This window comes from Oncorhynchus mykiss, chromosome 22 (assembly GCF_057628025.1).
Source record: "Oncorhynchus mykiss isolate SJ-2025 chromosome 22, ASM5762802v1, whole genome shotgun sequence".
NCBI lineage: Eukaryota > Metazoa > Chordata > Actinopteri > Salmoniformes > Salmonidae > Oncorhynchus > Oncorhynchus mykiss.
The window spans coordinates 37,367,448-37,394,482 of NC_143043.1; the positions used below are offsets into that span (position 1 = coordinate 37,367,448).

The 27,035-nt window shown below is 42.9% G+C and overlaps 1 protein-coding gene across 2 annotated transcripts in view; it reads left to right on the top strand.

Annotated features, from left to right (window-relative positions):
* Nucleotides 1-26,601, top strand: part of LOC110501765 (CWC22 spliceosome associated protein) — a 50,225-nt gene extending 23,624 nt beyond the window's left edge. For both annotated transcript variants that reach the window (XM_021579540.3, XM_021579541.3), the window contains exons 15-21: nt 3,547-3,607; nt 21,819-21,896; nt 22,193-22,345; nt 22,719-22,846; nt 23,009-23,110; nt 23,604-23,785; nt 25,391-26,601. In XM_021579540.3, coding sequence (XP_021435215.2) covers nt 3,547-3,607; nt 21,819-21,896; nt 22,193-22,345; nt 22,719-22,846; nt 23,009-23,110; nt 23,604-23,785; nt 25,391-26,142 — 1,456 coding nt within the window. In that variant the 3' untranslated portion in view covers nt 26,143-26,601. The remainder of the gene's footprint in view (nt 1-3,546; nt 3,608-21,818; nt 21,897-22,192; nt 22,346-22,718; nt 22,847-23,008; nt 23,111-23,603; nt 23,786-25,390) is intronic.
* Nucleotides 26,602-27,035: the final 434 nt, after the last annotated feature.

The window sequence follows — 27,035 nt, forward strand, 5'->3', positions numbered from 1 at the left end:
AACTTCTCCTTAATGCAACCGCTGTGTCAGATTACAAAAAAACTTACGGAGAAAGCAAACCATGCAATAATCTGAGTACAGCCTTTAGACAACAAAGCAGCCAAAAAGATATTGGGTAGTCAACATTACCCAGAAAAAGCATTTTAAATATTCACTTACCTTTGATGATCTTCATCAGAATGCACTCCCAGGAATCCCAGTTCCACCATAAATGTTTGATTTGTTCGATAATGTCCATCAGTTATGTCCAAGACCGAGGCTGTGGCACTCTGCCAGACCACTCACTTAAAGAGCTCTTATGAGCCTCTCCTTTAGAGTAGAATCCTCAAAACAGTTTGACATCTAGTGGAAACCTTGGGAAGTGAAACATAACTAATATCCCACTATCTTCGATGGGGGCTGAGTTGAAAAACTACTAACCTCAGATTTCCCGCTTCCTGGTTGAATTTTTTTCTCAGGTTTTTGCCTGCCATATGAGTTCTGTTATACTCACAGACACAATTCAAACAGTTTTAGAATCTTCAGAGGGGTTTCTATCCAAATCTAGCTTTTACGGCTGACGAGCAGGCAGCTTAATTTGGGCCCGTTTTTCATCCAAGCTACCCAATACTGCCCCCTACCCCAAAGAAGTTAATTGAAATGCATTCTAGGTGACTGCGTCATGAAGCTGGTTGAGATAATGCGAAGAGTGTGCAAAGTTGTCATCAAGGCAAAGGGTGGCTACTTTGAAGAATCTAAAATATATTTTGATTTATTTAACCCTTTTTTGGTCACTACATGATTATATGTGTTATTTCATAGTTGTGATGCCGTCACGATCATTCTAAAATGTAACAATAAAAACCCTTGAATGAGTAGGTGTGTCAACTTTTGACTCGTGCTACAGTTGAAGGTTACATACACCTTAGCAAAATGCATTTAAACTCAGTTTTTCACAATTCCTGACATTTAATCATAGTAAAAATTCCCTGTCTTAGGTCAGTTAAGATCACCACTTTATTTAAGAATGTGAATGTCAGAATAATAGTATAGTTATTTATTTCAGCTTGTATTTCTTTCATCACATTCCCAGTGGGTCAGAAGTTTACATACACTCAATTAGTATTTGGTAGCATTTCCTTAAAAATGTTTAACTTGGGTCAAATGTTTTGGGTAGCCTTCCACATGCTTCCCACAATAAGTTGGGTGTATTTTAGTCCATTCCTCCTGACAGAGCTGGTGTAACTGAGTCAGGTTTGTAGGCCTCCTTGCTCGCACACGCTTTTTCACTTCTGCCCACTGCCCGAGTTACACTAGGAACGCACAATCCCTCCATCAGTGCACAGTCTGTTCGCAATAGGCTGAGAGAGGCTGGACTGGGGGCTTGTAGGCCTGTTGTAAGGCAGGTCCTCACCAGACATCACCGGCAACAACATCACCTATGGGCACAAACCCACCGTCGCTGGACCAGACAGGACTGGCAAAAAGTGCTCTTCACTGACAAGTCGCGGTTTTGTCTAACCAGGGGTGATGGTCGATTCGTTTTTATCGTCGAAGGAATGAGTGTTACACCGAGGGCTGTACACTGGAGCGGGATCGATTTGGATTTGGAGGGTCCGTCATGGTCTGGGACAGCATCATCGGACTGAGCTTGTTGTCATTGCAGGCAATCCCAACGCTGTGCGTTACAGGGAAGACATCCTCCCTCATGTGGTACCCTTTCTGCAGGCTCATCCTGACATGACCCTCCAGCATGACAATGCCACCAGCCATACTGCTCGTTCTGTGCATGATTTCCTGCAAGACAGGAATGTCAGTGTTTTGCCATGGCCAGCGAAGAGCCCGAATCTCAATCCCATTGAGCATGTCTGGCACCTGTTGGATCGGAGGGTAAGGGCTAGGGCCATTCCCCCCAGAGATGTCTGGGAACTTGAAGGTGCCTTGGTGGAAGAGTGGGGTAACATCTCACAGCAAATCTGATGCAGTCCATGAGGAAGAGATGCACCGCAGTACTTAATGCAGCTGGTGTTGCAAGTTTGCTAGCACTAGTTTTGGGCTGACCCAGTTGATAGTTGATAAAATATTATGAAGTTGGTTGTTGGCCATGCCTAGCCAGTCTGTGATTTATAGGATATTTATTTTTATCAGGATCATTTCTACCTGCAAGCTGCGGTGTTTTTATTTATTTTTATTTAACTGTTATATTTTATAAGATAAGTTGACTGAGAACACATTCTCATTTACAGCAATGGCCTGGGGACTAGTTACAAGGGACAGAAGGGGGGATGAATGAGCCAATTGTAAGCTTATTTGTTTGTGTAGTCTATTTTAACATGGTTGGCAATAAGCTACCTTTTAGATTTGTATAATTTTCATTTAGATATAATGTAGATTAATCACAGACTTTGACTTTGAGAAGACTGTTATAAATTAAATAAAACTGTTACACGAAAACATGCATATGAAAATCAAAAGTGGGCCGCAAATCATAGGAAATGGTAAGATAAATTGCCAATTACCCGCAACTTCAGAATCATAACTGCAGAATATGCAAAGGCCAGCAGGAGGAGGAGGATCGTAAAGTTTATTTTTATTTTGGTGAGACCATCTCGATCTCTGGCTCACTCTTGAGTCAGTTTGTTTTAATTATTTAATCGAACAGAGTGCTTAAAGCATCAGACAAGCTCACTACATGTAGTTCATTTTATTCAAACACATAGGGTGTGTCTATATATGGAAAAATACACATTTTACAATTTCAACCAATTGATTGGTCAAAAAAGACTACTCTCGGTCAAACAAGTAAAAACAAAAGTCTATAGTTTGAGAAGCTGGACACTTATCCAGTGACTGCATACATTTTCATTCATTCTGGTCCCCCCGTGGGAATCGAACCCACCACCCTGGCTTTGCAAGTGCCATGCTATACCATCTGAGCGACACGGTCAGGACAGTTTTTAGTGTTGTGTGAATTTTGGTCCAGACGTTGTGGATCAACACCGTTGACTCAGCAGTGTGTCGGTCTGTGTCAGCAGTTTCGGTGGCTATAGAAGAGAAATGTCTGAATTAAATTAAGTCTGTGGGGTCCACCACCGTTTTACACCATGTCTGAATGAAATGAGAAGTACGTGGTGTCCACCACAGTTTTACACCATGTCTGAATGAAATGAGAAGTCCATGGTGTTCACCACAGTTTTATACCATGTCTGCAGGATGCAGTCCTGCCTGCTTCCTAAATGGAGCTGTTGGGTGGAATTTTCCAAAGTGATCACATTCAAATAAGTAATCTGCCCCATGTTAGTTTATGGATATATAAACTCCACTAAATGGGTACTGAACGTACTTCTAAAATATACATGAGGACATATAGACTTATTTTTTTGTGTGATAATTTTGTAACATTTCATCACAGAGCAAGTTATCTTGCCTCGTGCCCAGACACTATGTCCTCGTCCATATGACTTGATAAAGCTGTTTGACAGTTGATAATGCAAACTTATGCACTCATAGGATAATTATTATAACGTGATGACGAATTACGAATAAATGTTTCTCTTCTTTCAACAGTTTGGATTTTGAGGAGTGTGCCCACAAGTTGATCAAGATGGACTTTCCTGACAGCCAAACAGTAGGTTACAATACTTATTCTCCCAGTACCCTTCCACCAGTGTACTTTCCCCTAGCTGCCAGCCTGCCGTGTCATGCCTATTTGAAGTCCCTGTCTTGCGATTATTTCTATAGTGCCTCAATCGTCACACATACCATAGCCGACATTGCCATCATCCTCTTCTACCACTTCACAAAATCTTTCCAAAACATGACTTTTCTGTCTCTCCTTTCTCTTTATTTTCAACTCTTTCGCAGATTTTCTCTTATTGAAATAAACTCCGCCACTGTCCTTTTTGCCTCCATGGATTGGCGTTAAGTTTTTCTGCCCATTCCCAAAAGCATTTGGTGATTTCCGTGTATAGGCTATTTGGCGTGCATACAGTTAGGCCATGAAGCTTAGTCTTATGCCCTAATGCTAGACAGCCTAAAACAATGAAAGAAAAATCTCAATGTACCCTATAGATACAGTGCCTTGCGAAAGTATTCGGCCCCCTTGAACTTTGCAACCTTTTGCCACATTTCAGGCTTCAAACATAAAGATATAAAACTGTATTTTTTTGTGAAGAATCAACAACAAGTGGGACACAATCATGAAGTGGAACGACATTTATTGGATATTTCAAACTTTTTTAACAAATCAAAAACTGAAAAATTGGGCGTGCAAAATTATTCAGCCCCCTTAAGTTAATAATTTGTAGCGCCACCTTTTGCTGCGATTACAGCTGTAAGTTGCTCGGGGTATGTCTCTATCAGTTTTGCACATCGAGAGACTGACATTTTTTCCCATTCCTCCTTGCAAAACAGCTCGAGCTCAGTGAGGTTGGATGGAGAGCATTTGTGAACAGCAGTTTTAAGTTCTTTCCACAGATTCTCAATTGGATTCAGGTCTGGACTTTGACTTGGCCATTCTAACACCTGGATATGTTTATTTTTGAACCATTCCATTGTAGATTTTGCTTTATGTTTTGGATCATTGTCTTGTTGGAAGACAAATCTCCGTCCCAGTCTCAGGTCTTTTGCAGACTCCATCAGGTTTTCTTCCAGAATGGTCCTGTATTTGGCTCCATCCATCTTCCCATCAATTTTAACCATCTTCCATGTCCCTGCTGAAGAAAAGCAGGCCCAAACCATGATGCTGCCACCACCATGTTTGACAGTGGGGATGGTGTGTTCAGCTGTGTTGCTTTTACGCCAAACATAACGTTTTGCATTGTTGCCAAAAAGTTCAATTTTGGTTTCATCTGACCAGAGCACCTTCTTCCACATGTTTGGTGTGTCTCCCAGGTGGCTTGTGGCAAACTTTAAACGACACTTTTTATGGATATCTTTAATAAATTGCTTTCTTCTTGCCACTCTTCCATAAAGGCCAGATTTGTGCAATATACGACTGATTGTTGTCCTATGGACAGAGTCTCCCACCTCAGCTGTAGATCTCTGCAGTTCATCCAGAGTGATCATGGGCCTCTTGGCTGCATCTCTGATCAGTCTTCTCCTTGTATGAGCTGAAAGTTTAGAGGGACGGCCAGGTCTTGGTAGATTTGCAGTGGTCTGATACTCCTTCCATTTCAATATTATCGCTTGCACAGTGCTCCTTGGGATGTTTAAAGCTTGGGAAATATTTTTGTATCCAAATCCGGCTTTAAACTTCTTCACAACAGTATCTCGGACCTGCCTGGTGTGTTCCTTGTTCTTCATGATGCTCTCTGCGCTTTTAACGGACCTCTGAGACTATCACAGTGCAGGTGCATTTATATGGAGACTTGATTACACACAGGTGGATTGTATTTATCATCATTAGTCATTTAGGTCAACATTGGATCATTCAGAGGTCCTCACTGAACTTCTGGAGAGAGTTTGCTGCACTGAAAGTAAAGGGGCTGAATAATTGTGCATGCCCAATTTTTCAGTTTTTGATTTGTTAAAAAAGTTTGAAATATCCAATAAATGTCGTTCCACTTCATGATTGTGTCCCACTTGTTGTTGATTCTTCACAAAAAAATACAGTTTTATATCTTTATGTTTGAAGCCTGAAATGTGGCAAAAGTTCGCAAAGTTCAAGGGGGCCGAATACTTTCGCAAGGCACTGTACATACAGTGGGGCAAAAAAGTATTTAGTCAGCCACCAATTGTGCAAGTTCTCCCACTTAAAATGTTCATCATAGGTACACTTCAACTATGACAGACAAAATGAGAATTACAGGCCTCTCATCTTTTTAAGTGGGAGAACTTGCCCAATTCGTGGCTGACTAAATACTTTTTTGCCCCACTGTGTGTGTGTGTGTGTGTGTACGTACATACATACATACATACACACACAGTTGAAGTAGGAAGTTTACATACACCTTAGCCAAATACACTTAATCTCCGTTTTTCACAATTCCTGACATTTAATCCTAGTGAAAACTCCCTATTTTAGGTCAGTTAGGATCACCACATTTTAAGAATGTGAAATGTCAGAATAATAGTAGAGTGATTTATTTCAGCTTTTACTTCTTTCATCACATTCCCAGTGGGTCAGAAGTTTACATACACTCAATTAGTAATTGGTAGGATTGCCTTTAAATTGTTTAACTTGGGTCAAATGTTTCGGGTAGCCTTCCACAAGCTTCCCACAATAGATTGGGTGAATTTTGGCCCATTCCTCTTGACAGAGCTGGTGTAATTGCGTCAGGATTGTAGGCCTCCTTGCTCGCACACACTTTTTCAGTTCTGCCCACACATTTTCTATAGGGTTGAGGTCAGGGCTTTGTGATGGCCACTCCAATACCTTGACTTTGTTGTCCTTAAGCCATTTTGCCACAACTTTGGAAGTATGCTTGGGGTCATTGTCCATTTGGATGACTCATTTGCAAACAAGCTTTAACTTCCTGACTGATGTCTTGATGTTGCTTTAATATATCCACATTATTCTCTACCTCATGAAGCCATCTATTTTGTGAAGTGCACCAGTCCCTCCTGCAGCAAAGCACCCCCACAACATGATGCTGCCACCCCCGTGCTTCACGGTTGGGATGGTGTTTCTTTGACTTGCAAGCCTCCCCCTTTTCCTCCAAACATAACGATGGTCATTGTGGCCAAACAGTTCTGTTTTTGGTTCATCAGACGAGAGGACATTTCTCCAAAAAGTATGATCTGTGTCCCCACGTGCAGTTGCAAAACATAGTCTGGCCAAACTTAGCTACTGGCCATGAAGGACGGTCAGGAAGGTGACCAAGAACACAATGACCACTCTGACAGAACTACCATGTTCCTCGGCTGAGATGGGAGAACTATCAGAAGGACAATAGTCTCGATAGCACCAATCAGGACTTTATTGGAGATGGGAGCCAGATGGAAGCCACTCCTGAGAAAAAGGCACATAACAGCCTGTCTGCCTGATGTTTACAAATAGGCATGTGAAAGATTCTGAGCGCGTAAGGCGAAAGATTCTGTGGTCTGAGACAAAAATCAAACTCTTTGGCCAAAGCACTATCTGGAGAAAACCAAGCACAGCTCATCACATGTAACACCATCCCTACCATGAAGCATGGTGGTGCTTCAGAGTGCAAATGACCTTAGACTGGGGGCAAAGATTCACGTTCCAACAGGACAATGATCCCAAGCATACAGCCAAAGCAATGCTGGAATGGCTTCAGAACAAGAATGTGAAAATCCTTGAGTGGCCCCGCCAAAGCCCGGACTTGAATCCCATTGAAAATCTGTGGAAAGACTTGAAGATTGCTGTTCACTGCCGCTCCCCATCTAACTTAACAGAGCTTGAAAAAATCTCCAAGGAAGAATGGGAGAAAAGCTGGTAGACATACCCAGGACGACTCAAAGCTGTAATCACTGCCAAAGGTGTGGATACTTACGTAAATTAGATTTCTGTATTACATTTTCAATAAATGTTAGCACTTTCATTATTGGAATTGTGTGTAGAAAAAATATATATTTAATACATCAGGCTGTAATACAACAAAATGTGCAATTAAGTCAAGGAGTATGAATACTTTCTGAAGGCACTGTATGTTACCTTTAATAGCTGTACGATAGGTCGTGTTTCTTCTAGTAGCCTGCCAACACTACATACGTTTGTGGGTTGAAATAATATTATGTGATCACTCTCATTTACCTGTACTCTGCAATACATTTGGTGTCTTATGCAATTCCATAAGAAATGGATTGAAAATAAAGCCATGATATGTAAGTAAATAGTGTAGCTAAGACAATTTACCCAGCCATCTTTGATATATCTGTCTTTTCCCTGCTGTATTAAGGAATTACTTAGGCTTAGATCACGTGTACATTGTGTCATATAGCCACGGGGTCAGCAGTTGTATAACACATCAAATGGCTGCTTTTGTGAGTGTGCTACTAAGTAGGTCACTTTAAACATTAAAAAAAAATCATCAGTGTTCCCATCGTCTAGCTTTTGTTGTGGCAGGACAGTGTCTGACAGAGCTTCATCTGGTAGTGGCTGTATTATATAGCTTGCTATATGGCTATTCTTGGGAGTGGCATTTCTTGATATTTAAATTAATTGTTCTCTGAACCTATAGCTGTGTTCTGTTCATGGCTTCTACATCATGACCTTATAATTGATTCCTAAATACATGCCGAGGTGTTCCAAAACACATTATTGTGAGATGAGCACAGGGTAAGGAACTGTCAGTTTCCTCACAGCTGCCATACAGACCTTAATTGTAACTGTTTACTGGCCACTTGGTCCCAGCTCAGACTGTACAGCCACAGTCATTACCTGGATAATTGAGATAATAGGCTGCTATACTGTAACATTTGTAGAGACAATTAGAGACAATTTACTCTTCCCTTTCCTGTCCCACTTCTCCTTCCTTACATATTTATCTTGCTCACTCTTTCTTGCTCACTTTATCTCTTTTTCACACTCACCTACTATCCTTCCCCCTAGCTCTCTGTTACCATATCAGTCACAGATAATTAGAGATGGAAGAAGATTGAGAAAGGTCTTTGTTAAAGTGAGGAGTGACTGTAATGAGTACTGATGGACTATGATTAAACAACCCTGCAGGTCCTGTTTGTCTGAAATACAAGGTCATTAGAGGGGGGGGGGGGGGGGCAGGCAGAGGTTTGGCAGCTCTATATCCTGGATTCAAATTAAGCCTACTCCTGGGAAAGAAGCCCTTTAAATTAGGATTTTCCACTGAGCATGCTTTTTAGTCCAGGACTATGCTTAATCTGGGTCCACTGAATCACTTTTACTCCTCTGTCAATGTTAAGTATACTGTCATGGCCGGGGTGAGTTAATAATTGACAGACCGGCTCGATTCGGTCTTATTTAGGAACATTTGAAATTGTTTTTTTTACATTGGATAAAAGTAGAAACTAATAGCTAGAAATTGTATCATACACTACAGTTGAGGAACAATAGAAAAGTAATTCTAGGGCCTCCCGGGTGGCGCAGTGGTTAAGGGCGCTGTACTGCAGCGCCAGCTGTGCCATCAGAGTCCCTGGGTTCGCGCCCAGGCTCTGTCATAACCGGCCGCGATCGGGAGGTCCGTGGGGCGACACACAATTGGCCTAGCGTCGCCCGGGTTAGGGAGGGCTTGGTCGGTAGGGGTGTCTTTGTCTCATCGCGCACCAGCGACTCCTGTGGCGGGCTGGGCGCAGTGTACGCTAACCAAGGTGGCCGGGTGCACGGTGTTTCCTCCGGCGCATTGGTGCGCCGGATGTGCGCTGTGTTAAGAAGCAGTTGGTTGGGTTGTGACGCATGACTTTCAACCTTCGTCTCTCCCGAGCCCGTACGGGAGTTGTAGCGATGAGACAAGATAGTAGCTACTACAAAAATTGGATACCACGAAATTGGGGAGAAAAAGGGGTAAAAAAATAATAATAATACATAAAAAAAAAGTAATTCTGCTTTGAAAGTTGATAAACCTCACTTTTGAGAAAATGTCCTTTGAATGTTTTGGTACACCTACTGGAGCTCCTCTTTGTCTACACCCATTCAGCATCGTTCATACCCTCTCTTAAGGTTTAGCCCCACATATCTCTTTAAGGATTTGTGTGGGAGACCGAGGAGTAGGGTTGATCTGTCCTAACAACACCAGTCAAGCACCCAAGCTAACTGACTAACGTTGGCTAGCTTGCTAGCTCCTTCCAGACACAAATGAGAGAACAGCTCTGACCACCTCTGACCATTTTACACACCCATGCAGAGCTCGTTAGGCTGTTTCTATGTTATCCAGAGCGTTGGTGACTGCTGCTGGCAACAATTTTTTGCCAATGTTTACTGACACCAGCCATATTCAACAGGTGTTGAGCATTTGTAAATTTGTCAGTTATTCTGAGGGAATTGACCTGCTACGTCTATCAACAGTTGTCGCAGTGACATAAACATTCTATTGAAATGGTTACTTGCATAGTGGAGTCTTGTTAAGACATGTAGCAAGCTAAACCACGAACCATAATCCCAACTCATAATGTTACTACCCTGCATGAATCTGCAGGTAGCTAACCAACCAGGTTCAATGTTAGCTAGCTAGCTAACATTAGGTAGCTAGCTAGCTAACATAACTAGCAAAGCAAATGGCTCTGAGATACGAATAATATTACTACACAGATCATACACGTAATGTTAGCTAGCGATCAAGCCAGCCAGACAGCTAATGTTAGCTCGCTAGCTAGCAGTACACTTTAACTTCAAATGAAAACGACTTTCTGACAGAATTAGAAAAGTGTAATATTTGAAAATGTAGCTATATCCCTCTCTCACAGATGCCATGGTTGCCCTTAGTTTGAAGATGTAATCCTGAGACAGGTGTTTTCTCCATCTCCTTAGCTATCATACTCTAATTCCACCAGGCCTTCCACTGATTTCAAAACTTTGTCCTCCAGAAAGTGGAGAGCAACACTTAAGCAGTTCTACCAAGTGATTTTTTTAAAGCCGCATTAGAAAGGATTACCTGGACATGGTGACAAGCTCAAATAGACAGAAGCATGCTACATGGCAGACCAATCCAAACTCATCTCTCGGCATGTCCAGCCAATCCATTATCTCAGCCAATCATGGCTAGCGGGACGGATGCTGTCTTTCTCCATGGCTAAACCAACTAGGCTCATAATTTAACAATTGTATTCATATTTACAGATAGCATACAAGTTTGTTATTAAGGCACACGTTCCAGAAGGCATTTCTGCCAAAACGTGTTTTTTTTGTTTTTTTTTAACTTTCCTGTGAAGTTGTGATGCCCGTCATACGCCTAGTTTCCTGAAACGAGTCACATAAGCATCCTCCCATAACTAGATATTAGCCTACATGGCTGAACAGGCCATTGGCCGTTTAACTACACTTTAATCTACACAGCATCCATCTACAGTGCATTCAGAAACCCACACCCCTTGACCTTTTCCACATTTTGTTGTGTTACAGCCTGAATTTCAAATGGATTAAATGTAGATGTTGTGTTACTGATCTACACACAGTACCCCATAATGTCAGTGGCTTTCTTTTTAGGCATGTTTACAAATTCATTCAATTAAACGCTGAAATGTCTTGAGTCAAGTTTTCCAGCCTTTTGTTATGGCAAGCCTAAATAAATCCTGTTTGCAATAAAGTAATACTGCAAAAAATGTGACAAAGAAGTACTATTTTTTGTCCTGATTTACAAAGCGTTATGTTTGGGGCAAACACAACACCACCGAGTACCACTCTTCATATTTTCAAGAATAGTGGTGGCTGCATCATGTTATGGGTATGCTTATCATCGGCAAGAACTAGGGAGTTTTTTTAGGATAAAGAAATAAAAGGAAAAGAGCTAAGCAAAGGGCAAAAATCTAGAGGGAAAACTGTGCTTTCCAACAGACACCGGGAGACAAATTCACCTTTCAGCAGGACAATTACCTAAAACAAAAGGTAGAATATACACTAGAGTTGCTTAACAAGACGCCAACTACACAGAACTTGAGTGATTATTTTAAAGAATGGGCAAATAACGTACAGTCCAGGTGTGCAAAGCTCTTAGCCTTACCCAGAAAGCTGTAATCGCTGCCAAGGGTGATTCTAACATGAATTGACTCAAGGTGTTAAATACTTATCTAATCAAGATGTACTACTGTATTAGTGTTTTATATTCAATATTTTTGTGTAGATCGTGAACTAAAAATGACAAATCCATTTTAATCCCACTTTGTAACACAACAGAATTTGGAAAGTCAATGTGTGAATAATTTCTGAAGGCATTGTATTATCACGGCATTATTTTACCCAGTGGATTTCTATTAAGATAATTAGGCTCCTCTGAGGCAAGAAACATTAATAGGAGTTTAGATTTTTCTGATTTCGTATAGTATATCTAATATATTAATGGTGTGGATATCGGAGTGGATAATGTGAACATATTAGGATTATGACACATTCACACAGTTTTATTCATTTATCTAAGGTGTGATATCCCAAATTTGACACCCTAGGCTACATCTTGGGGCTGGATTGGCCTATATGACGCAGTCACACAGCCTATTATTCATTCATTTCTATGAGGTGTGATTGTGTGAACTGTAAAGTAGACCTAATAAAGAAGATGGGCTGTGTGTACGGCTAGCAGCGCTACCACCACTGTCTACTAGTCTGACAATGTGATTATTGTCCTTGTCAGCAGTGAGAGAGAGAGAACACATCACTGTAAGGGGAGTGAGAGTGAAGAATGAATCAGTCGGTTCCTCTCTCATTATTCACAGCACATCTGCTTCCCTCCATGACTCACCATGCTAGTTTGGTCTGCTAGAAAAATTAAGATTGATAAAGCAGGACAGATCAATCTCAGCCAGTATTTCAGTGATCTTTAATATTAGATCATTATTTTTTTCAAGTTACATTTTACTGGTTCATACCCGTATGGCATGCTTAGCTGCTACCCATAGTAGTAGCTAAGCACACCAATGTTGTTAGTTTACAGTCTTTCAGAGCCTTGGAGATTGTCTAGGGATGGTGTTATAAATTATATGCTGTATTAAAGAGTGTAGGAGTTGTTTCATCTTTAGAATCCAGGTGTGGATACTGAACCCGATGTGGATTGAAATGTTTATTTCCTATTTTTCAAAGTCAATTCTTGACTTAATATGGGTTAATTCTTTGACAAACCTTTTACTGGAAGTTGTCTCTCTCCTTGGAATTATTTGTTAAGTATTCAGCCTCCTGTTTTGCAGCCACATGGAGTGAGACCCTCCTGGCAGAGGGAAGCCCATAGAAATATAATTATAAGAACAGGAATGTCCGTCCCATGGTGGCGGGAGATGCATTAGCACAGCAGCGGTCCTTTGGGGAAGGGGGAAGATGGATGGAAGGAACACAGGAAAGGAGAGGGGGAGATGGAAGGACTTCGTCTGCCCGTGAAGCTATCTATCCAGTGCTAAAAGCATTCAGAGGACATCCTGTTTGTTTGCCTGCTTTCAGGGTTTTACACTAAGTAACGTGACTGTCTATGACACCATATGTGTTGAAGTGGCCCTGGGTGTTCAAGCTGGTCAAGGCAAAGCAAGACTCATATTCGAGACGGCTCTGAAATTATTCTTGTTGAATGCTTTTTATTATTCCATATGGAATTCCAGCTGCTGATGGGTAGCGAGCTAGTAGTTCTGTCAGTGTCAATCACATTCCCTGTGCTCCTCAACCTAGGCTAGGTCTCCTCAGCCTGCAGCTTCTAGTCCCTGAGCCAAAGGTTAGAGTTGGGCTCCTCTCTCTCACACACACCAGATGGGAAAGGACAGTACATGCTGTAAGGGAAGAGAATGTCACCCAGCCTGCCTGTATAGCCCCAACCTGCACCCCCCTCCTGAACACAATAGGCACTGACGACCACAGAGAGATGGCATGACATTATGTCCTGAGACGGCTGCTACACTACAGCCACAGAGACCCCAGGTGCTGCCGGAGGAATGGTGTAGGGTGTGGGCCTAATGCTGCTGGGAAACCCCACGCTTCCTTTACTGCCCAGCCCAAAGTAATACCATTGTCATAACAGGGTACTATACCCACCCAGCTCGTAGGTATTGATGTCTTTCCCTGTCCATAGACTGCTTTCATGGTAAGGAAAAAGCATGTAATCATAGAACTACACTACATGACCAAAACTATGTGGACACTGGCTCGTCGAACATCTCATTCCAAAATCACGCGAATTAATATGGAGTTGGTCCCCCTTTGCTGCTATAGCAGCCTCCACTTGTCTGGGAAGGTTTTCCACTAGATATTGCGGCGGGGACTTGCTGCCATTCAGTCATGAGCGTTAGTGAGGTTGGGCACTGATGTTGTGCGTGTTTGATGGGGCTGAGGTCAGGGCTCTGTGCAGGCTAGTCTAGTTCTTCCACACCAATCTCGACAAACCATTTCTGTATGGACCTCGCTTTGGGCACGGGGGCATTGTCATGCTGAAACAGGAAAGGCCTTCCCCAAACTGTTCCCAGAAAGTTGGAAGCACAAAATCGTCTAGAATGTCATTGTATGCTGACACGTTAAGATTTCCCTTCACTTGAAATACGGGGCCTAGCCCGAACCATGAAAAACAGCCCCAGACCATTATTTGTCCTCCACGAAACTTTACAGTTGGCACCATGCATTTGGGCAGGTAGCGTTCTCCTGGCATCCGCCAAACCCAGATTTGTACGTCGGACTGCCAGATGGGGAAGCGGGATTCATGCACTCCAGAGAATGCGTTTCCACTGCTCCAGAGTCCAATGGCGGCGAGCTTTACACCACTCCAGCCGTCGCTTGGCATTGCGCCTGGTGATATTAGGCTTGTGTGGCTGCTCGGCCATGGAAACCCATTTCATGAAGCTCCCGACAAACAGTTATTGGGCTGACGTTGCTTCCAGAGGCAGTTTGGAACTCGGGAGGTAGTGTTACAACCGAGGACAGACGATTTCTATGTACTTCAGCACTTGGCGGTCCCGTTCTGTAAGCTGGTGTGGCCTACCACTTTGTGGCTAAGCCATTGTTGTCCTAGACGTTTCCACTTCACAATAACAGCACTTACAGTTGACCGGGGTAACTTTAGCAGGGCAGTCATTTTACAAACTGAGTTGTTGGAAAGGTGGCATCCTATGACGGTGCATCGTTGAAAGTCACTGAGCTCTTCAGTAAGCCCATTCTACTGCCAATGTTTGTCTATGGAGATTGCATGTATGTGCTCGACACCTGCCAGCAACAGGTGTGGCTGAAATAGCCTAATCCACTCATTTGAAGTGGTGTCCACATAGTTTTGAATATATATAGTGTATTTCTATATGGTTCTATATCTATGCAAGTAATCCTCACACTTCCTATGGAGCCTAGAGTAGCAGAATAATACCAGAGTAATACTCACCCAGATATACGGACTCAGGTAGTGTCAGCGACATGGGTTTCTGCACCCACAGCCAGGTGGACAGGGGTACACACAGAGATCCTATAATTCACATATATTCTATAGGCTTTGTAATTCTGAGTACACAGGCATTTAGAGATGTCCATGGACTGACAGCCAAATGGATAGGATAAGAACTGAGACCTGGCGATTTCCTTTCCTGCCTGCTAGGATCCCGAGGAACAGGCTCTTCTCTAGAGCTCATGGTCTGCTCAATATTCCAGCTGTGATGGATAGACACATTAGGAAAGCTAATGACTGAATCAGTAACAGTCGCCCGATTCTTCACAACCACTGCACAGCAGACCACAACCCTGTTCTTTTCTCAGAACTCACTGGACACACACAGGAACACTGCCTATGTTTTTAAATGAGATCAAATGAAAAGGCCTCTATTAAAACAGGAAGGGAAATTATTATCTTCTGTGAGCGGCCTGTCTCTCTCTGTCTCAAATCAAGGGGATAGTCATTAAAACTAGTTTTTCAACCACTCCGCAAATTTCTTGTTAACAAACTATAGTTTTGGCAAGTCGGTTAGGACATCTACTTTGTGCACGACACAAGTAATTTTTCCAACAATTGTTTACAGACCAGATTATTTCACTTATAATTCACTGTATCATTATTCCAGTGGGTCAGAAGTTTACATCCACTAAGTTGACTGTGCCTTTAGACAGATTGGAAAATTCCAGAAAATTATGTCATGGCTTTAGAAGCTTCTGAGTCAATTTGGAGGTGGACCTGTGGATGCATTTCAACCCACTACCTTCAAACTCAGTGCCTCTTTGGGAAAATCAAAAGAAATCAGCCAAGACCTCAGAAAGAATATTGTAGACCTCCACAAGTCTGGTTCATCCTTGGGAGCAATTTCTAAACGCCTGAAGGTACCACGTTCATCTGTACAAACAATAGTACATAAGTATAAACAGCATGGGACCACGCAGCCGACATACCGCTCAGGAAGGAGACGCGTTCTGTCTCCAAGAGATGAACGTACTTTGGTGCGAAAAGTGCAAATCAATCCCAGAACAACAGCAAAGGACCTTGTGAAGATGCTGGAGGAAAGTAAATATATCCACAGTAAAACGAGTCCTATATTGACGTAACCTGAAAGGCCGCTCAGCAAGGAAGAAGCCAGACTACGGTTTGCAACTGCACATGGCGACAAAGATCATACTTTTTGGAGAAATGTCTTCTGGTCTAATGACCATGGTTATTTTTGGAGGAAACGGGCGAGGTTTGCATGCCGAAGAACACCATCCCAACCGTGAAGCACAGGTGTGGCAGCATCATGTTGTGGGAGTGCTTTGCTGCAGGAGGGTCTGGTGCACTTCACAAAATAGATGAAATCATGAGGATGGAAAATGATGTGGATATATTGAAGCAACATCTCAGGACATCAGTCAGGAAGTTAAAGCTTGGTCTCAAATGGGTCTTCCAAATGGACAATAACCCCAAGCATACTTCCAAAGTTGTGTCAAAATGGCTTAAAGACAACAAAGTCAAGGTATTGGAGAGGCCATCACAAAGCCCTGACCTCAATCCTATAGAGAATTTGTGGGCAGAACTGAAACAGCGTGTGTGAGCAAGGAGGCCTACCAACCTGACTGGGCCATAATTCACCCAACTCATTGTGGGAAGCTTGTGGAAACGTTTGACCCAAGTTTAACAATTTAAAGGCAATGCTACCAAAAACGAATTGAGTGTTTGTAAACTTCTGACCCACTGGGAATGTGATGAAATAAATCATTCTCTCTACTATTATTCTGACATTTCACATTCTTAAAATAAAGTGGTGATCCTAACTGACCTAAGACAGGGACTGTTTACTAGGATTTAATGTCAGGAATTGTGAAAAACTGTGTTAAGATGTATTTGGCTAAGGTGTATGTAAACTTCCAACTTCAACTGTACCTGAACCACTAGTTTTAAAGTGTTGGTAGAGTTGTATTGCTGTTGTGTTCCACGATGTCTACCAGCTGACATTAGTGCACTATATAGGGAACAGTGTGCCATTTCAGACACAGCCAGAGTGTTGATTTTGTGATTGGATATATCAGTAGAAGATTGTCACTGTTCCAGTTGGTCATTTCTATGCATGGACTTTGCTGGCCCTGTATGGGCTGATACACTATACAGTGGGGCAAAAAAGTATTTAGTCAGCCACCAATTGTGCAAGTTCTCCCACTTAAAAAGATGAGACACCTGTAATTTTCATCATAGGTACACTTCAACTATGGCAGACAAAATGAGAAAGAAAATCACATTGTAGGATTTTTTATGAATTTATTTGCAAATTATGGTGGAAAATAAGTATTTGGTCACCTACAAACATTTCTGGCTCTCACAGACCTGTAACTTCTTTAAGAGGCTCCTCTGTCCTCCACTCGTTACCTCTATTAATGGAACTTGTTATCAGTATAAAAGACACCTGTCCACAACCTCAAATAGTCACACTCCAAACTCCATTATGGCCAAGACCAAAGAGCTGTCAAAGGACACCAGAAACAAAATTGTAGACCTGCACCAGGCTGGGAAGACTATTATTAGGAAATGGAAGACACACTAGACCACTGATAATCTCCCTCGATCTGGGGCTCCACGCAAGATCTCACCCCGTGGGGTCAAAATGAGCACAAGAACGGTGAGCAAAAATCCCAGAACCACACGGGGGACCTAGTGAATGACCTGCAGAGAGCTGGGACCAAGTAAAAACGCCTACCATCAGTAACACGCTACGCCGCCAGGGACTGAAATCCTGCAGTGCCAGACGTGTCCCCCTGCTTAAGCCAGTACATGTCCATTTCCGTCTGAAGTTTGCTAGAGAGCATTTGGATGATCCAGAAGAAGATTGGGAGAATGTCATATGGTCAGATGAAACCAAAATATAACTTTTTGATAAAAACTCAACTCGTCGTGTTTGGAAGACAAAGAATGCTGAGTTGCATCCAAAGAACACCATACCTACTGTGAAGCATGGGGGTGGAAACATAATTCTTTGGGGCAATTTTTCTGCAAAGGGACCAGGATGACTGATCCGTGTAAAGGAAATAATGAATGGGGCCATGTATCGTGAGATTTTGAGTGAAAAACTCCTTCCATCAGCAAGGGCATTGAAGATGAAACGTGGCTGGGTCTTTCAGCATGACAATGATCCCAAACACACCGCCCGGGCAACGAAGGAGTGGCTTCGTAAGAAGCATTTCAAGGTCCTGGAGTGGCCTAGCCAGTCTCCAGATCTCAACCCCATAGAAAATCTTTGGAGGGAGTTGAAAGTCCATGTTGCCCAGCAACAGCCCCAAAACATCACTGCTCTAGAGGAGATCTGCATGGCGGAATGGGCCAAAATACCAGCAACAGTGTGTGAAAACCTTGTGAAGACTTACAGAAAACATTTGACCTCTGTCATTGCCAACAAAGGGTATATAACAAAGTTTTGAGATAAATTTTGTTATTGAGCATATACTTATTTTCCACCATAATTTGCAAATAAATTCAATAAAAATCCTAAAATGTGATTTTCTGGATTTTTTTTGTCTCATAGTTGAAGTGTACCTATGAGGAAAATTACAGGCCTCTCATATTTTTAAGTGGGAGAACTTGCACAATTGGTGGCTGACTAAATACTTTCTTGCCCCACTGTATATATTCCAAAGTATGTGGAGGCCCCTTGAAATTTAGTGGATTCGGATATTTCAATCACACCAGTTGCTGAGCAATGTATAAAATCGAACACACAGCCATGCAATCTCCATAGACAAACATTGGCAGTAGAATAGCATTACTGAAGACCTCAGTGACTTTCAACTTGGCACCGTCATAGATTGCCGGCCTTTCCAACAAGTTAGTAAGTCAAATTTCTGGACTGCTAGAGCTGCCCCGGTCAAGTGCGGTTATTGTGAAGTGGAAACATCTAGTAGCAACAACGGCTCAGCCGCGAAGTGGTAGACCACACAAGCTCACCGAACAGGACCGCTGAAGCATGTAGCTCGTAAAAATTGTCTGTCCTCACTACCAAGTTCCAAACTGCCTCTGGAAGCCATGTCAGCCCAATAACTGTTCGTCGGGAGCTTCATGAAATGGGTTTCCATGGCTGAGCAGCTGCACACAAACCTAGCAGTGGAAACTGTTTTCTGGAGTCATGAATCACACTTCTGGGTTTGGCGGATCTGGGTTTGGCGGATGCCAGGAGAACGCTACCTGCCCGACTGCATAGTGCCAAATGTCACAGTTTGGGCTAGGCTCCTTAGTTAGGATATCTTAACGTGACAGCATAAAATTACATTCTAGACAATTCTGTGCTTCTAAGTTTGTGGCAACCGTTTGGGAAAAGCCCTTTCCTGTTGAAATGATAACCGCAAGACGCATACAATGACAATGCCCCCGTGCACAAACAAGGTCCATATAGAAATGGTTTGTTGAGATTGTTGTGGAACAACTTGACTGGCCTGCACAAAGCCCTGACCTCAACCCCATGAAACACCTTTGGGATTAATTGGAACGCCGACTGCAAGCCAGGCCTAATCGCCCAACATCAGTGCCCGACCTCACTAATGTTCTTGTGACTGAATGGCAGCAAGTCCCTGCAGCAATGTTCCAACATCTAGTGGAAAGCTTTCCCAGACGAGTGGAGACTGTTATAGCAGCAAAGGGGCGACCAACTCCATATTCATGCCTATGATTTTGGAATGGGATGTTCGACGAGCACGGGGGACATGCTTTTGGTAATGTAGTGGATGTGGTTGAGAATGAGGATGCATCCCAAATGGCACCCTATTCCTTATGGAGAGCACTACTTTTGTCTCTGGTCAAAAGTAGTGCGCTATTAGGGAATAGGGTGCCATTTGGGCAGTGCCCTGAGTATCCTCAGGATGGAGAGGGTTCTGAGATGAGATGGGGGACAGACAGCGGTCTCATTGCATTCCCATCGTGTTGTCATGCCAGGCAGAGAATCAGGCACACTGTGTGAACATCACACTTTCCAGTCTCAGTATCGCACAACATAACACAGCCTCCTGCTGCTGTCTACTGAGACAGTTACCAGACATGCCTCTCAATAACGAACCATACAGATTCTAGCCTCAGTCATAACCATCATTATTTTGATAACTGTGCTGAGATGTTAAATGAGTTGTCCAGTCTGTCAGCTAGCTAGACTATATGCTGAGAACTTTCTCTCACACCTTTTACTTTCTCAATGAATTTAAATGTGTTCACACATGAGTCATTCAGGTTTTAGCCCACATGATAAGTTAAATGCTAGGAAGCACAAGTTTTTCCTCACCAATGTAACTCAGTATAGTCAAAGATGTAGTCATTTAATTGTAGTCTCAATCTGGTTACCTATAAGTACAATATAGTTATGTTTCTAGGTTATTACATATTTATTAACTTAATTCCGGAATACTTCTAAACTCCCCACAATGCACTATTTGTCAGCGTCATGAACGATCTACTCTACTCTGGCTACCAAGTTCGTATGCTGGCTCGGTAGCTAGCTCAAGCTGGTTTACGATAGCCACACCTCATGCTATTCACAGATTTTGTGTTCTGTGTTCTCCAGTGGGAACCCTTTAGTACGGCAGACTCTGCCGGGAGTTTTGTAACTTTTTCTACCTTGGCTTAGTGCTAGCTGACGGACATCTGTAATCTATCCAATTTGGATTTCAGCCCGGTGAAGCGCCCGCCTCCCCCTCGTTTTGGTAGCTAACTCGGCATGGACTCATTTAAACGTGCGTTACCTTTGGCTGGGCCCCAGCCGTCCATCTGTAAGTCTCTGCTCTCTCTTTTAATCTGCGGTTATGTTTTAGTTGTGTTGTATTCTAGCTGGTCTCCAGTAGTTGGGCTTTAGCTTGCCGACCTACACCGTGGTGGTTGGCTAGGCTAATAGCTAGTTGGCTAAAGAGCTAATGTGATAACTGCATATACCTAACATTTTTTGATAACTGGTTAGATTGTGTTATATATTTCCAAACCTTTGATTTACTTTGATGTAGCTGTAAGATAGGCATTGATAGCAACTGGCCAACTCAGTGCTAACGTAACATTAGCAGGCTGGTAGGGCTAATGTTAGCAGGCTAGTTGGCTAGCAACGTTGCAAGTAGATTTGTAACAATAAATTCATAAAGTATTTGCTTCTAACTTACCTGAACATTTTATTGAAACCAGCAGTCGTGAGTGCAAACAATTTGCTTTAATTTTAAGTTATACATGGAAGTTATATCTGTTGGAATTTACATTATAAGGAATAGGCTGGCTTGCCGGGTCCTCCATATTACATCACACCCTGGAAAAACATTTTCTGACATGACTTCGGCATTCTTTGGTATGATTCCAAGGAATCATTCAGATTTTACATGAGCAAATAGTCCAATTTGTATCGATTTTTCCTCCCTCCATATCACAAACATGATTCTCCTATCTCTCCTCACCACCAGTGTAATTTGGTGCCAGCCCCTGCCAGGTCATGGCCTGTCCAGGACGTTAATTTGAAGATTGATCACACCACAGCCTATGGTTGCCCAAGGCTAGCCTCCTCAATGAAAATATATTCTTTTGAAATCAATAATCTGCTTGGCTGGGATATTGGTTGGAGGATGATAGGACACCGAATGGTTATGTCCAAAATGGCACCCTGTTCCCTATGTAGTGCACTACCTTTCACCTGGGCCATGTCAAAGTAGTATACTATGTAGAGAATAGGGGCCAATTTAGGACCGGCTACTCGCTGGCTGCAGGTGGATGTAACAGATGGGTCTTTTTATATCCCCCATAGGTGCAGTCCTTCCTGGCTTGGCCAAGTCTCAGCATCCCCTCTGTGTCCATGTTTCAGTGATTAAAGCTATTTTTGTGTCTGCCTTCTCCCAACAGAAAGAGCTGTGCAACATGATTCTAGACTGCTGTGCCCAACAAAGGACCTACGAGAAGTTCTTTGGTCTTCTAGCAGGGGTAAGAAGACCAAATAATATATATTTATATATATTTTTTAATTTAAATATAACCAAAATATATATTTCATCATTTTCCTTTATCCCTGAGACAATTTTCATTAACTTATGTTGCATGCTGAAAGTTGGAATTTCATCACCCTTGAAATTACATTTGTTGATAAGCCTTGTAGTTTACTACAGTGCAGTTCATTCATTTGGCTTTTTACAGGAATTTGTCTCGCATTCAAGAGCACTGCATTAAGACCAACTATATTCTACTCTCAACTAACATTGTTGACTCTGTTCATTTCTCAGAGGTTTTGTCTGCTGAAGAAGGACTATATGGAGAGTTTTGAGGCCATCTTCATGGAGCAGTATGAAACCATCCATCGCCTAGAGACCAATAAACTGAGAAACGTTGCCAGGATGTTTGCTCATCTCCTTTACACTGACTCTGTCCCGTGGAGTGTATGTATTGTAGCTCTCTAGGGTTGCGTCTCAAATGGCACCCTATTCTCTATATAGTGCACCTCCTTTGACTGTGCCCTATGGGCCCTGGTTGAAATTAGTGCACTACATGGGGATTAGGGGGCCATTTTGGCCACAGTAACTCAACATCTCTAACCTAAAACCTTGTGCTGACTCTGCCGTTACTACGCACATGGGTTCGTGACATAATGCATCCTTTCTTTCATATCAGAATGTATTACAGCATCAATATGGCTTTAAATCTTATTGATCGATTCATCTAACGCTGGGAATTAAGGCAACGTAGTTGGTGATTTGAGTTCCCTTCAACAGCTACTAATCTAGTTACACTGCGTGTCTGTGTGTTTCTCAGGTGCTGGAATGTATTAAAGTCAGTGAGGACACCACCACGTCGTCCAGTCGAATCTTCGTCAAGATCTTGTTCCAGGAGCTCTGTGCCTACATGGGTCTGCCCAGGCTCAATGAACGACTCAAGGATATGTACGTCAATCTAGTCTTCTAATATGTCACTTGAGGATGTTGATACTAGTAATCTGGCTCTGCTATTCTCTGAACAGATAAATTAAGTTGAATTTAAATACATTTAATTGTCACGTTTTGATACATGGGATTGTCTCATCTGATCTTTTTTGTATCTTCCAGGACGTTGCAGCCCTTCTTCGAGGGTCTCTTCCCTCGTGACAACCCCAGGAACACCCGATTCGCCATAAATTTCTTCACCTCCATTGGCCTGGGTGGACTTACGTAAGTGTCTCCATTCTAATAATATAATCATAATACGTGCCACTTTCATCCAAAGCAACAGCACAATGAGATTGCATATACGTTTTATGTATGTGTTGGTGATTTGTTAACCCACAACCTTCGCATTGCTACTGCCTTTACCTGCTGAGCCACACAGGAACACATTGTAATATAGCAGGTTGGGGTATTGCGTCACCATCCTGCTGTGATCTCCTGCCAACTCAAACTTTATTTGTCACATGTGCCGAATACATCAAGTATAGACGTGAAATGCTGACTTACAAGCCCTTAACCAACAGTGCAGTTCCAGAAGAAGAAAATATTTAGACTATTTAGATAGACTAAAATAAAAAGCAATAATAAAAGTAACACAATAACAAGGCTATATACAGGGGGTGTGTCATAATTGATTCTTTCTCGATCTCGCTCTCTCTTGCTCTCTTTCCCCTTTCTCTCTCCTTCTCCCTCGCTCTACCCACTCTCCCACCCATAGGGATGAGCTCCGTGAGCATCTGAAGAATGCCCCCAAGATAATCATGACCCAGAACCAGGACGTGGAGTCATCAGACTCCGACTCGTCCTCTTCCTCCTCTGACTCGTCTTCCTCAGACAGTGACAGCAGCGACAGTGACAGCTCTGACTCCTCCACTGACTCCTCATCCAGCAACAGCTCAGGTACAGAGTAGCTTTACCACCCTGATAGTCCCTTACTATAGCCTGGTCCCAGATCTGTTTGTTATTTCTACTTTGGTCATTGGCGGCACAAACAGCACTTGGGGACCAGGCCACCCTCACTATGCTTTTTTTATTGATACACTTAGGCTAGGTAGTTGAAAGGACATCATTGCAATCAACTTACAACCCAGCTCTCTTTTAACCAGCAGTCTGAATATTTTCTAAGACAAATGAAAAGGGCTGGTCCTTTAATAACTGTCTGCCCTCAACCTTCACCTCAACCTAATTCTAATGTCTGTGTTGTGTCTGGGGAGGTGGTGGGGCCTGTATAATTAGTAATTATGTTTCTATGGTTGTACCCTTCTTTACTTGTCCCTGCTGTGAGGGTGGCCAAGCCTGCTCTCTGTGTGTTTGTGTGTCTGTTTGTCAGCCTGCGTCATGAGTCATTGCATGCCTCACCTTGAGGAATGTCAGTGTTGTACTTAGCCCTCTAACTGTTTTGAATCACATCACTATTTCCCTAGAAAAGGCCTGTCCCCCATGTCACATTATATGGTAATAATATTTGCCATTTAGTGTTGGTTTTTATCCAAAGCAACTTATGGGAGTGTTTAGGCTACATCGTGTTAATCGTGGCATCAGGGACATTAAGATGGCTTTTTGTGTCAGTCCCATGCTGATGAAATGCAACTACTGCCAACCAAGGACCAGTCTGTATTCACTTTTTCAATTTAAGAAAACATTTATATTTCAGGGATACATTTTAAATATCCAATTTAACAAGAGAGCAGCGATTGTCCTGGTGAAACAGCTGTCCTCTACATAATCACTGCTTTCAAATCAATAGCGACAAAATGACCTCTGTTCACTGAAATGTCCAATAGCACTGAAATGTCTAATACCTCTGAGCTTCAGTTGGTTCTCAGTAAATTGTCCTGAACATCAAGCCTGTGTGAGGTCAGAGGTGTTTCTCGGCTGTGATGTTGATATGGCTATTTACCATTCAGCCTGTGTGTATATGTATCTCTATGCAAAACATGCACACAAAGACAGTCTGTCAATCCCGGCAGTGGTCCACACACACACACATACAAACCCACGCCTGCAGTCAGTTTTGTACTCTGGCGGTTTAGTGACTGTTTGACTTGTGTGGTGTTGGGTGCCCCCGGCCTGCTCTCTGTAGGGCAGAGTGACATGTTAACATGGCAGAGTAGGGCACTACAGGCACTGGCCAAAAGCACAGTCTGTCATCACCACACATCATCTGCACACAGGCTGCATCCCAAATGGTACCCTATTCCCTAGAAGGCTCTGGTTAAAAGTAGTGCACTATATAGTAAATAGTGTGCCATTTAGGACACACCTAAGCCCCCCTCAAACTCCCATCACATGGCATAGCTCGGACCACTCATATGGAATGGCAAAACTGACAGATTTTTATTTTTTTTATACACAGCATAGAGAATGTGCCCCTCTATGGGCTGGCAAACTGGCATGTTGTGTGCATGCTTCTGGATGTATTTAGGTCTCTTTACTCATGTTTAATAGATTTTGATTCAAAGTCTGGATATATTTAGTTTCTAAGACAAATTGACTGTTTTGCAGATTCTGATTCAAGGCGTAAAAAGAGTAAGGGCCAGAGCAAAAAGAAGAGCGACAAAGACAAGAAGAAAGACAAGAAGACCAAGGACAAGGCTTCTTCCAAAAAGATCTCGCTTCAGAAGTCACCTCTGGAGGAACGGCCCAATAGGAGTCTGAGACACGAGAACCGTCGCCGTGATGACAGCAGTAGCGATGAAGAGGTGGCGGAGCGCGGCGGGGGGAGACCCCGGCCTGAGGACCGCCACAAAGCCTCTCGCCACCGTGGTCGAGTAGAAGACGCTCCGCCACCCACACACGAGAGACCCGACCGTTCTGACCGTGGAGGGCACAATGACAAGGAGCTGCCTCGTGGCAGGCCTGGCAGAGACCGAGACTATGAGGACGGGGACAGACAGCCAGAGGCCCGCAGGCACAACAAGGACGATGGGGGGGGGGGCGATGGGAAACACCAAACCCCCCAGGCCGACCGTGACCGAGTCAGACACCGTAGCCCTGAGAAAGAGAAGGAACCAGTGAGCAGTGGCGGCAGGGACAGAGAAAAAGAGAGGTCAAAGTCACGGGAGAGGAGCAGCCGCAAGGAGAAGGACATGGATTCCTCCAGGGACTCGAACAGGAACGGGGTGGAGCGGCAGGCAGAGAGGGCAGAGCGGGCGGACAAGGAGAACAGGGAGAACCGCCATCACTCTGACAGATACAGAGAACCCAGGCGAAACGAGGAACGGAGCAGGAATAGCTCCCCGCGCAGACGGAGATAGCCGGACCAATGAGAAAAGTAGTAGGCTTCCTTTCCAATGTCCATACTTACATCATTTGAAGTTGTGTGCTACTGCAGACATTGAAACAGAGCCATAGTAGTTATGATAGTCATGCTGTTCATGTGCCAGCTTGAACTCATCCATCTCATTCTCTGTCATTGTCTGTCTCTCTCAATGTATGCATCTTATGCATAGCCTTTACAATTTTATATTGCCCAATGAAATCTTTCTTAGGAATGGTTCAGCGGTTGTATAGGAACAATAACAGTGCAGAGATCTGCTTGCAAAAGTAGTGTTTCTATGATTGTTTCTTTCTCTGGGTGTTATCAATGTAAGACTGGTAAAGTCAAGAAAGCTTGAGTTTGTATTTGATGCATCAACCAATTTTGTATTAGTGGCAACCTATTTTTGTGTTGATAAAAAATAAGACAAAACATAAAAAATCATTCAACTGTTCAATTGTACTTGATTTATTACTGTCTATTATATAGTATATTGAACATGTTTGCCCTAGGCAACACCAGAGCAACGGATGGCAGAGTGTACTTAAAATCAGAGGGTGCTGTCTAAGCCTAATCTTATTGCCTCTGACTACAGAACATCGGCCTCCAACTTCAGTTCATTAAATTGTTGAATCGCCACCATTTTTGGACACCCAGCAGGTGATCGCTAACACACATCAACCCACAAAGGATCAGTTCTGAGCAATTCCAACATTGTTTATGTTAAACACTCTTGTAAGAATGCATGCAATAACCTGTCATCACATAGTTTCAGTACATACAACATGCACACAGTATGAATACATGCTTCTTACATAATTTACATAGATCTTCACATTGTGATCTCCAGATGGATCCAACCTTATTTGACCTTCAACATTTTCCCCAAGG